Source organism: Dermacentor andersoni, chromosome 8, assembly GCF_023375885.2.
Source record: "Dermacentor andersoni chromosome 8, qqDerAnde1_hic_scaffold, whole genome shotgun sequence".
Classification (NCBI taxonomy): Eukaryota; Metazoa; Arthropoda; class Arachnida; order Ixodida; family Ixodidae; genus Dermacentor; species Dermacentor andersoni.
In genome coordinates this window covers 87,830,376-87,842,950 of record NC_092821.1, presented here as the reverse complement: position 1 = coordinate 87,842,950, position 12,575 = coordinate 87,830,376, and the positions used below count along the sequence as shown (strand labels likewise).

At 47.9% G+C, this 12,575-nt stretch overlaps 1 protein-coding gene across 3 annotated transcripts in view; it reads left to right on the top strand.

The window, feature by feature from the left end:
* The window catches only part of LOC126529382 (uncharacterized), a 58,624-nt gene that overhangs the window by 42,190 nt on the left and 3,859 nt on the right, over window positions 1-12,575 (top strand). For 2 of the 3 annotated variants that reach the window (XM_055069809.1, XM_055069806.1), the window contains 2 exons: window positions 1,195-1,268; window positions 11,595-11,690. In XM_055069809.1, coding sequence (XP_054925784.1) covers window positions 1,195-1,268; window positions 11,595-11,690 — 170 coding nt within the window. The remainder of the gene's footprint in view (window positions 1-1,194; window positions 1,269-11,594; window positions 11,691-12,575) is intronic. The other variant, XM_055069807.1, reaches the window with a different exon arrangement.

The following is a 12,575-nucleotide window of genomic DNA, read 5'->3' as shown; positions in this document are numbered from 1 at the left end:
TGTTCTCTTCCGAGACTGCTAAACATTGCTTTAGTTTTCTGCAGATTAATTTTGGACCCACCCTTCTGCTTTGCCTCTCCAGGTCAGTGAGTATGCATTGCTAACTGACCTGGAGAGGCAAAGCAGTTCTATATACCACAGGTTTTTTTAGGCTTAACTGAATGCGTGCGCCACTCGCTTTTCACTGCGCCGGTAACTTCGTGTATAGCCTAAACTGCTACATGATCGCTTTCACCATTGTGATTGTGAGGCTACTCATTTGATTGGCCTGGTAGCGCCGTCCGTAGGCAAGGGGACGCGACTACTGGACAGCTGTCAACACGATCGACAAAATAGTCTTGGCCATTTACAGTTTGTTTTCGCTCGACAGTTGCTGTTCGTGACTAACTCCGTGTCTCATTGTTAAATACCTTTCCGACGGAAATCCCACTGTTTCATAGTTCACGATTATCACGAGCGACGCTAATTTCATGCTACTAAAAATTGCATTAGAACCATGTTGTCTTTCAAGCGCCTTAGCGTTTTGTCTCGATTACATGCCTGCCAATCCATGAAAACTGCCTTCCTTTGCAGCGTCTTGCGCACGAAAACGCGTGCGTGTGCCCGAGGAATCTTCACTAGAGGGCTGCAGTACAAAGTGTTTATATTTTGTTGAGTGCCAATACTGTTTTAGCGTACATAGTAAAAGAAACACACAATACGTCCTGTGTAACCTGCACATTTGTTTTTTGCTGTTACTGATGTTACGGGAGATTATTTAGCTGTGTGGCATCAAGTCGTCAGGTGGCGATAATGTAAAAGCAGTTGCCTCCAAAAGATTTCACTATTATAGCGCTGCACTTGCCAGTAGGGTCACAATAGTATACCCACCGTATAATGTGAAAGGGGAAAAGGTGTGGAAAGGAGCTTCACAGTAAACTCACACAGGTCCTTAGAAAAAGAATCTTATTTTTATGTGAAACCTTCACAGGTTTCCCTTGTAGCTTAGGGCTAATGTCATTTTTTATATTTTATGAAAGTTTGCGCGTTTCTATTGTTTGATAACTAGTGTAATACTTATGCAAGAGATAAGGAGAACCATTTTTCTTTTTACAAGTGGCACTTTGCCTCATTTTGAAGATATATTATCGTTCCAATGCATGAATCGAAACATTTTCAGTGCGAGTAAGCAAAGTGCTCTTTTATTTGTTTCAGTTCGGCAGAAATTATGTTCGAGCTTGGCGTTGAAGACAGCGTCACTGTATTTTACCTAAGGACATACCGATCTGGTGCGGTATACTTTTACTGAATTTTGGCGGTTGGAAACGCTAAATGCACTTCTTGTATGATAGCTGTTAGCTAGTGACATGACATTTAGCGTTAAACTGTAGTGAAAGAAAACTGTAATATACACAATGAAAAATATGCACGACTACGCCAGACTGCTAAAATTGGACTGTCTTTAATTTTCAAGCAGATATACTGTGTTTTTAGCCTTCTATAATGCCAAACCTCGAATAATATTCTGAAAAGGGCGTATACGAATTCCATTGTTACTGTGAGGTGGACTTCAACAGGCGTCCACATTTTACTTCGCTTCATTTATTGTACTACTACATTGCAAAGAGAAAACGCGATTTTTTTATCTTTGAGTATGATGAAGAGTGCAAGATGCCCAGTAGTACATGTCAAGTAACCGAAGTTTGCCTCAGTGAGGTTCAGTACAGCAGCGCAGACCCTGTGACCCAAAATTACTTCGGTTGTACAGCTAGACAGGAAGGGAGGGGGCGCTAGATAGCCCAAAAGAAAACCAGTGTCACATCACCAAAAATTCCAATCACATATTTGAAATATTAGACTTCTCAAGAACGTTGCTGACTACATGTTGTTCACTTGTTTGGCACCAAAGGCTTTGCTTTTTCTAAAACACTCTGTATTAGCTGGAGTGTGTTATACTGTGTCTCAGATAAAACAGGCCATGCTGTTAAAGGGAAAGCGCTAGGGGATGCGTCCATCTTTCAATAAGTGTTTTGTCAGCACTCACTTGTGCACGCTGGTGAATACCTCTGTTCTAGTTGAGTAGATAATTTGGCGAAACAATCGCCCAATTCTATAGTTTTTCTTACAAGTGCGCAAGATAGAATGCCAAATTGCGTGCCACCTTGAAAAACATTACGTTCATGCGTTTCCAGTTAGCCACATTTTTCCCAGTAATATTTTTCGACGCTTCCCAGTTGTGGTGCAAAACGCGAAAAAAGAAATAGTAGTGAAGATTGTCAGCCTCTCGGTGACGAGACCGCCTCTGCAATGGCTTCGGCTTGTCCGACTGCTCCTATCATCACCGTTGTCCAAAATCGCGACCCTGGTGTGTTCTCTGGCCTGGAGGGACAGGACGCTGACGAATGGATGAAGCTCTACGAACACGCAAGTGCTAATAACAGGTGGGACCCAACGATTACGCTCGCCAATGTCATCTTTTAGGTCGGCGGCACCCCACGCGTGTGGCACCAAACGCGTGTGGCACCAAACGCGTAACGACGAGATAACGAGTTGGGCCAGTTTCAAAAAAAAAGCTACGGGAACTGTCCCGCGACCCCATTGGCCGCAAGGTTGCCGCGAGAAAGGCTCTTGCGTCTCGTGTTCAGACACCCACAGAGCCGTACGTTTCATACATCTTCGACGTCTTGGCTCTATGCCGCCAAGCTGACGATACTAACTCTGAAGCAGATAAAGTGGCACATTTGCTAAAAGGAATCACCGACGACGCTTTCAATTGCTTGTTTTCGGCAACGTCTCGACTATCGACGCCATCATAAAAGAATGCCATCGCCTTGAACAAGCTAAGAGCCGCCGTATCACACACCACATCACGCGGCTACCCAACACTGCTGCTACGTCGTCATGCGAGGGTTGAGCGTGTCAGACCACCATCTGTGACGACGTAACCCGTATTGTTCGCCGCGAGCTCGAGGCTGCCTGTTCGCCAACTTTCTCCGCGACGCCTCCCCATCCGTCAGCAACCACGATTGCGATGATTCAGGCCATCGTCAGACAGGAATTTGAGAACATGGGTCTGAACTCCGTGTGTTCAGTCTCAACCCAGCGTTCCCCAGTTCTCTAGCGGTCCTCCTCGTCCCCGGCAGTCCTTTTCTGCCACATCTCGCCGCAACCCGTCCGAATGGGGTACCCCTGATGACAGGCCGATCTTTTTCCACTGTTGTCGCATCGGCCGCGTCGCTCGTCACTGCCGCAACCGATGGCCAACACCTCCTCGGAGATACGCCGCCGCTTACCTCCGCACCTTTGGACCTTCTGTTCCCTATGCCACCCACCATGAACCCACTGCCACTGGTGCCCCTGCTGCGAACCTTCGTACGACCTCTCGCCCTCACCGCGATGCCATCAGTCTCGTTCGCCCCAACCCCGTAGCTTCTCTTCGACGCCTATCGCCTCCCGGATCCAGCCGGAAAACTAGGCACTGCAGCTTCTGGAGATGAAGCTGCGTTGTCGACCCTGCCCTCGAATCCTCTGCTCAGGTTACCTACGAACCAAAACTTTCTTGACGTTGACGTTGACGGCTATCCTGTCACTCCACTCATCGATACAGGAGCACATCTGTCTATATGAGTGCTGCCTTCGTACGACGACTCAAAAAACTGCTCAACCCAGCGTCGGCACACGTCGTCCGCGTTGCGGATGGCGGTACTGTGCCTATCGTCGGCATGTGTATGGCACGTGTCGGCGTCGCCGACCGCCACACTCCTGTCTTCTTCACCGTGATTGCTCATTGCCCCCCACGACCTAATTATCGGTCTCGACTTCCTCTCCGCGCATTCTGCTCTTATTTACTGCACCGCCAGCACCCTTTGCCTTGAGTACGCAGAACCTTCTGGCGCACCCCAGTGCCGCTTACGCCCCACCGTCTTTCTTCGCCAGCCGCCAAAGTCAATAGCCCATATTGAACTGTTGTCTTCACCACCAGTTCCTGATAGCGAGTACCTCGTCACTCCTCTGCCCGACATTCCACTACAGTATGACGTTACCGTGCCTCACAGTATACTTACTATTACTGTGAACCGTACTCTCATGCCTATCTATAACTTTGGATTGGCAAAGCGATTTCTACCGCGAGGTATTGGCCTTGCCAACGTTGATTGTCTCGGCGACCGTCATGTGGCAGCGTTATCAACCGATGGTTCTTGCGAGCTTAGCCAACGCCACCTAGATAGCACAAGGCCTGTTCACTCCGATCCATGACGTCACGATACTTGGCCCGAAATTTCCATTGACAAGGCTGGCGTGATGAAAGCGGTGACGTCAAAATCACTGTTGCCTACTCGGCAGCATCCCCATTATATTCTATGGCAATCGGGCCAAGTAACATGACGTCATGGATTGGAGTGAAAAAGCCTTGTGCTATCAAGTTGGCGTTGGCTTAGCAGGGCCCTCGCGCCAGCCTCGGGCGCAATTCCCGACATAAAGAAAATGGGTGCGACGGACCTGTCCTGCGCGCAGGCTGAAGACGCCAAGTATTATCGTGATAGTGAGATATTTTCGCCTTCGACGATCGCCCTTTAGGCCAGACGCTCGCGGTCAAGCATCGGATTCTTAGTGGCGATGCTAGGCCTATTCACCGACGACCATATCGGGTTTCTGCGTCGGAACGCCGAGTAATTCAAAGTGAAGTGAACAAAATGCCAGATAAAAACATCATTGAGCCTTCTTCGTCCCTGGGCGTCACCTGTGGTGTTGGTTAAGAAGAAGGACGGCTCGTGGCGCTTCTATGTAGACTACCGTCACCTGAACAACGTTACTAAGAAGGACGTCTACCCGCTCCCACGTATAGACGACGCCCTTGACTGCCTCCACGGTTCCACCTATTTCTCTTCTATTGATCTTCATTCTGGATACTGGCAGATTGCTGTTGGCGATATAGACAGAGAAAAAACCGCCTTCATCAAGCCTAATGGCATTTACCCATTTAGAGTTATGCCGTTTGGATTAGGCAACGCCCCTGCCGCCTTTGAGCGTATGATGGACTCCTTGCTCCAAGGTTTCAAATGGTCCACACGCCTCTGCTACCTCGACGACGTCATCGTCTTCTTGCTAACGTCCGACACTCACCTTGAGCGTTTAACAACTATACTTGATAAACGAGAAGAAAGGGTGTTAACCGAGGGGCCCGATTTTTTATTAGTCCTATTATAAGAAGCCAACAAACACTGACACCAAGGACAACATAGGGGAAATTACTTGTGCTTAATAAATGAAATAAAGAAACGATGAATTAATGGAAATTAAAGTGGATGAAAAATCAACTTGCCGCAGATGGGAACCGAACCCACAACCTTCCCATTTCGCGTGCGATGGTCTACCAATTGAACTACCACGGCGCTGTTCCCCATCCACTTTCTTGGGTATTGTGGCCCACGATGTAGCCGGATCCGGCTACATTGATGCCTTCAGGTAGCATATGTGGGTTTATTGACCGGTTGCCTTCACCCAAAATGATCACATTCTCGTGACGCCTGCGGCAAATAGGACGTTCCACGTCCGCCGCCAAGGTCTGTGCGTGGTGGCGCTGGCTAACACTCCCAGGGTTCTACTAGGACACATAAATACCCGTATGGAACTCCAGGAAACAGTTCCTACTTTGCAGGCAAAGAAACACGTTACATTTACGGCACTTTACTCGCGACTTCTCTTTGCACTGCGTGTTCCGACCCTCCATCTGGAACTTCAGCTTTTCATGTTCTGGAAAGTGCCAGTCCTGTCGTAGTGCACCTCGTCTGGCGGTAGAGGAATCACCTTGGCTCTCTTGGGAGGTGTAGACTGCGTCGAAATTAGGCTGCTGTGAATTGAGAAGGTGTGCATTTCATAGCACATGAGCAATGTTTGTTTTGAAGCTCAGCAAATCTAGCCGATCCCTCTTTAGAAGCATGGCCTTTTCGCAGTCCCTCATCTACTGCACCCAACTGTTGCAGCAGGCCATGTTACCAAAAAATGGGTGAAAACGCGCACAGTCCACTTCTTACTACGCACCATGATGCTGGAGATCCAGGCTCCAAAAGAGCCTGGATTTCTTCGTCGGTGAGGTATTTTCCTGTAAATCACCAGAGAACAACTGAATCCCCAAGCACCCAATTGGCTACCTGAAACTTCACGCACACCTAGTATCAATACTTCGTGCAATACTCGTACTAAACATGTTCCAGCAAGGTGTGTAGTGTGTCTTCATTGTTATCACAGCTACAAAGTTTAGGAGGAGGGCCACAAGGCAGCGTAAGAAAACTTCACTTACCGCGTGGACGAAAACGCGTGTGCGGGCTGTAGGAAGCCATCTTTGACTGGAGATGCGGCAGCCGCGGCAAGACTTAGAGCGCCATCTCTTGCACAAAGCGGAAAATACAATGCACCCAAGCGGGTAAAACGAGTCTCAAAGCGAGTATTGCGTTCTGCAAATCGTTGTCAAATTAAAAAAAGAGGTACCCATTTGTGTACTCATGGAATGAGGAGAATACCTTTCTTTGCCTACTTCAGATGTTTCCAGCCTATGTGGCGTAGCCCTAATCAATGAGAACGTGACGCGTATTATTCGCCGCGAGCTTCAGGCTGCAAGTCCAGACTCGTTCAATTCACGCCCACTAAACCACACCACTGACCGATCGGCCCCAGACATCTCCCTTATTCAGGCAGTGGTGCGGCAAGAATTTCCCAACCTCTGTTTCCCGTCCACCTGCTCAGTCTCCCGACCTTACGGCAAACTAGTGTTCACAGCTGTGCCTGGCAACGACCTCTATTCTCCTTCTAGATTCGGCAACCCTACTGAGTGGAGAGCTCAACACGACAAGATAATCTGCTTCCATTGCCACCAAATTGGCCTTGTAGCCAGCCATTGTCGCACTTTCTAGGCACTCGCGGTATTCAAGCTTTCCCCCTGTCCTCGTCTATATGCCGATCCTCGCCCTAGTCGCCCCGTCGTATGTCAGCTTTGACGTTCCTGTAGATGACACCCGCTCCACTCGCTCGCCGTCACCTCAGCGCTTTCAGTTCCCATCGACGCAGCCACGCTGCTACTGAACACTGACGAACCACGCATTCTCTGGGATGAACAACTACACCATGCAGCTTCTGGTGTTAGTGGTGTTCTATTTCTATCGCGCCAAAATTCTCCATTGACGCTCCCAAAGAACCAGAACTTATTTGGTGTTGAAGCCGACGGTGTACCTTTGACGGCGTTATTTGATATTGGAACCAAGGTGTTCATTGCGAGTGCTAACCTCCATTGTCGACTCAAAAGCGTACGCATGCCTACTACTACACGAGCTATGTGCGTCGCCGATGACAGCACTGTTGCCGTAACTGGAATGTGTACTACCCTTATAAGAATCGCTGGCCACCACGTTCCAGTTTATTTACAGTGCTGAATATCTGTCCCCATGGCCTTATCCTTTCGACTAGACTTTCTTATGGCACATTCCGCTTTGACCGACTGTTCTGCTGGCACCCTTTGCCTCAAAGTTCTACTTATCCCGTGTATTCGTGCAGAAATCTCGAACAATTTGAGCGCTACTGTCTTCGTCCGCCAGCCTTCTAAAATTTTCGTCGGTGTTTGATCATCCTTCCCCTTGTCCGATGGTGATTACGTCGTCCCACTTGTTCCTGACGTCATTTCCATGACCAATATCACAGTGCTCAACTCCGTCGTAACGATTGCCGATAACCGTACATGCCTCCTCATGTTAAATTACGCCCGAAAAAGCAAGTGTTACCTCAAATGATATCGGTTGCCACGCTGCCTGGCGTGGCAGGTGACCACATCCCGACTTTTTCCGCGTACGTCAGCTCCGATCCTTCGGCATGACCACATATGCAATTTGCCTCAATGCCACAATTAGTCCCTTACAATGTTGCAGACATATTGCCTGAGCGAGCAGCAGCTCTCTTCCGCCTTTTTGTTTCTCACCAGAACATATTTCACCTCACCAATCGACAATTGGGTCATATTTAACTAAATACTGGTGGTGCTAGTCCCACTCGTCGCTGGCCGTATAAGGTGTCTGCAGCAGAGCGTAATGGAATTCAAGAAGAATTGAATAAGATGCTTGCGAAACGGCAGTGTTGAAATCTCGTCGAGCCTTTGGGCGTAGCCCGTTGTGCTTGAAAAGAAGAAACATATTGCATGGTGCTTCTGCGTATATTATCATCATCTCAACCAAATTATCAACAACGACGTTTACTGTTTAGCTAGCATTCACAAAGCCCTCGATTGTCTCCACGGTGCCAACTACTTTTCCTCAATAGACCTTCTGTCGGCTTAGTTACAGATTTCTGTGGATCGAAAGCACCAAGACAAGAACACGTTCGCCACTCATGATGGTCTATATCAACTCAAGATTATGCCATTCTGTCTATGAACACCTGATCGACGTTCGAACGTTTGATGGAAATTTTGCTTCAAGGGTTCAAATGATCAACATGCCTTTGCTACCTAGACAATGTTCTCGTATCTCCCCTACGTTTGAGACACACCTTGGGCACTCTTTCCATTCGTCGTCTTCCGAAAGGCTGGGCTCCAACTGAATTCATTCAACTGCCACTTCAGGCACCGACAGATTACAGTGCTGAGCCACCTCGTCGACGCTTTCAGCATTCAACCAGACCCGAAGAAAGTGATGCTGTTACGTCTGTTACTGTACCTTAGTCTGCGAAAGACGTCCGAAGTTTTGTAAAGCTATGCTCCTACTTCCGACTGTTCATGAAATATTTTGCAGCGATTGTCCTACCAGTCGCTGATCTTCTAAAGGGTGTGTATTTACGTGGGGTCCCGTTCAAGCTGCCACAGAGGATGGCGCCTCACCACCAACCTCATCACAACCCTATCATAGTCTAATTTCGCCAGCCCTCTCCTAGAGCGGTCCGTACCGATACCAGTGTAATAGGATTGGAGCCGTCTTATCCCAACGTCAACGTGGAGAAACCCGTTATTGCCTATGCCAGCTGCCTCCTCACTGCTACAGAGCTCATCTATTCGATTGAAGAGCGTGAATGCCTTGATATCGTCTGGATGGTTCAGTAATACCGACTGTATTTATATGGAACGCTCTTCTCTGTAATCACGGACCATAACGCGCTCTGCTAGCGTTCGTCAATCAGGGATCCTAGCAGCCGCCGTGGTCGCTGGGCTCTGCGGCTACATGAATAAATTATTATTATACTGTAGTGCACAAGTGCGGCTGCCATCGTAAAGACACAGTGTGCTATCACGTTATTACGTTTCCACGCTATCAAGTGGATGAACCAACCACCGTCCCTGGTACTGATACCAACGCCGCGATGTCTTCTCGCGTGCCATCATTGAGTGCCTGTAATATTCATCTTAATATTCGTCCCTTCACTTGGTTGTCCTGCAGAAGGATGTATGAAATCACCACAGTGTTCATCCCGACAGTCATTACTGCCACTTGTAATTCCCAAGCACCTCCGCTCATCTGTTCTCCATTAACTTCACCACCTAACAAATGCCGGACACCACGGCGTGTCTCGCACTTATGACCGGTTTCGCCATCGCTTCTTTTGACCAGGCCTTGCCCGCTCCATTCGAAAATGCGTCGCGGCTTGTGAAAAGTGCCGGCGCCGAAGATCACCATCGACGCTCGCTGTCGGAGGCTCTCACTCGCTCGACTTACATCGATGTTTAGACGCATCGAGACGGTAATTCTGCTGCCGAGGCTAGTGCTAAAGACATATCGCCTGTTTCTTTTGGATGACGCGCGCGGGCTACGTAACGAAGAAGACGGGTTGCTCCTTGGGATCGAGCCGCCGGCTGAAGTGGCCAGCACTGCAGTGGTGTTTACAGCGGAGCTGTCTTAGCCTAGCTTCAAGCGTTTCATGATGCACAAGTACAGAAACTATCATCATGTGGGCCGCTTTTAAGGGGGTGTGAGCCATCAGTTAAGGGGTTATGAGTCTCTAGAGTGTATGGCTCTATAGGTGAACGATGTAGAGATCAAGTAGAAGTACGACGACGCGTTCGGTTGTCTGGACGTCATAATATCCGGTGATTTTAGACAACTGCCTCTAGTTCGTGCTAACGACGTCCTAATCTGTGCACGCGGTCCCAACACGATGTTCAGCTCGGAGGTTTATAGGTATCATCTCTCCTACTTTCCGTTGCGGCATATTGTGCGTCAAATGGACGCCGCGTTCTCGGCAATCCTCACAACTATCGGGGACGCGAGGGCCCTGCAAACGGAAGAGGTGCGCGTCATCGAGAGTCGCTTCGTCAGCCTCGATCGAGCCTTGGTTGTCGCGCCAAGTTCTGCAACTCTTCTACTCCAATAAGAACGTCGACGCGTTCAACATTGATGTTGCCCTACAGGATGTGGAAGACGCACATGAGTACTTCGAATTCAGGTCTGACGACGAGTGTGTTGGCGCACAGGCCAAGGTGGCCCATATGACGCATGCCGAAACGGGCAATTTACCCCATATGCTACTGCTCGCTCGAGGTGAGCTCTCACACGGTCGCGTTCAACATGGGCGTGAAGGACGGACTCGTGAACGGCGCCGTCTGTGTACTTCGAGAGATCGAGTACACCGAAGGGGACGCGCGCGCTCTAGTGCTTATTAGGGTGAAATCTTATGTGCCACATATTGGCCGTCTGGCTCATATCAAAGCATCGCACATGCTGCTCGGGGACGGGGGATCAAGGTCATGACCGATTGGGAGCCCATCGAGTTGCGTACATTTGTCCTTATCATGGATAGATAGAAAGACTGGACGTAGTTGCCGACGAAGGGAGTTTCCAATAGTTCAAGCTAGTGCCGTTACCGTACAGACTGGCAACGCAATCTTTGCCGCCACCGTATAGGTTCATCGCGGTAGGTCAAAGAGGGATCTTGAAGAATGTATAAACGACACATTCGGGTGGATCCTCCCGGTGGACTGTAATCCGATTTTCATTGTAGGTGACCTTAACGTCGATGTGTCTCGTCCGGACAGAAAGTTATTCTTTGCGTTTCTCTTCGGATGTTCGGCCTTCTATGTTACGACGAGACAAACGTCCTCACGATGCGCCTTCGTTGGTGCATAAACCTAACATTCGCTAAAATCTCCAGTGTGGTCATCCAGACTAGGGCCGTCTATGATAGCGACCATAAAGCAATAATTACTGTGGTCACGAGATAAACGTTAATACAAATAAACGTAAACATGGCCATACATGTGCCACATTGTTCTCTTGTTTTATTTCATTTTATTTCTAGATATATACAGCTCCGCTGGTCATCCACCTTCACAGTGTTGATTGGCTCTGAATAGTTAAATGTATCTTGTTAAGTATTCAGTGCAATTAATCTTTAGTTCGCGTAACATTGTGATAACTGGAAAAATCATCTATCGTGCACAAGCGAACTGCTGAAAAAGCACGGTTGGTAAAAAAACACCATTGGTTATTGCTGTCTCGTAGCTCCTTGTAAGCAGTTTGGTTAGCGTTATCTTGGACACACAGTATGTAAAATAGCCATATATTATACCTTGAAATACTCTATTTTAAAATTAATTGCATGGAGTTCTAACGTCTCGAATTCCGGGTGGCCTTTATATGTTGCAGAGATCAGTGAAATTCCGTTCGATCTTCCAAAAAAATTGAATGTGCTTTATGCCAATGGTCACTGCATTGTGTGGCAGTTCCCTGGAACAGCAAACGGTAAGAACAGTTTTCTTAGACCTAGTTTTACCATTCATACTTCAAGTATTCAGTTTGAAATACTGTGCACGAACTTGTCTCTCACAACAAAGTGTGCGCAGCCACTTTGAGCATGATACATTATTTCTACGATAAGTAATACGTGTAGGGTAGTGGCTTTTAAACCTGCTCGCTTGTTTTAGAATATCTATACGTACGTGCACTTAGAGGTGGTGACTAGACAAATTATTTCACTTTCGGCTTCTAAGACGCTAACATTTCGTGCAGTCAAGCTTCTTGTTTTGTTGTAGTTTGAGATTTACATTGTAACGCCCCTGTGAGAGCGTGAAATATTTTTGTGTATTTTCAGGTTTCTTACATAAGTTTGTGTGTACTTCTCATGCTTGACTGCAGTTTCGTTTCACTGGCGATGGAATGAGAAGCGTGATGTTCCTCATCGCCTACATATCGAACATTTTCGTATTCTCTATGACTTCCTGTGCATAAGTCTGACATTCGATACAACCATACCCGATGTGAATTTTCTATATGGGCGTTGTTTGGTATGAGAAGGGGTTTTGTGTGTTAACAATAAACTCCTCCAGATCTTCGGTGACGTTTTATTGACCATGGTCTGCTGAAGTCTATCAGTTCTGTTTCAAAACAATGCTCAAACATTCCCCAAGCCATAGGTGGATAATCGGCAGCATGCTTCACTCCTGTAAGACGTCACAGCGAAAGCCTGCTGCACACGTGGCAGCAGTGTGTTAGTTTACACGATCAGAGGGGTCAGCATTCTTTAAAGACATAACGAGCTGCAGTGCGAAGTAAATGTATTGCACTGTAGGTCGATCTCCTCAACGACACATGCGAGCACCTAATGCCCTATGAAAAGGTTCTTTCGTT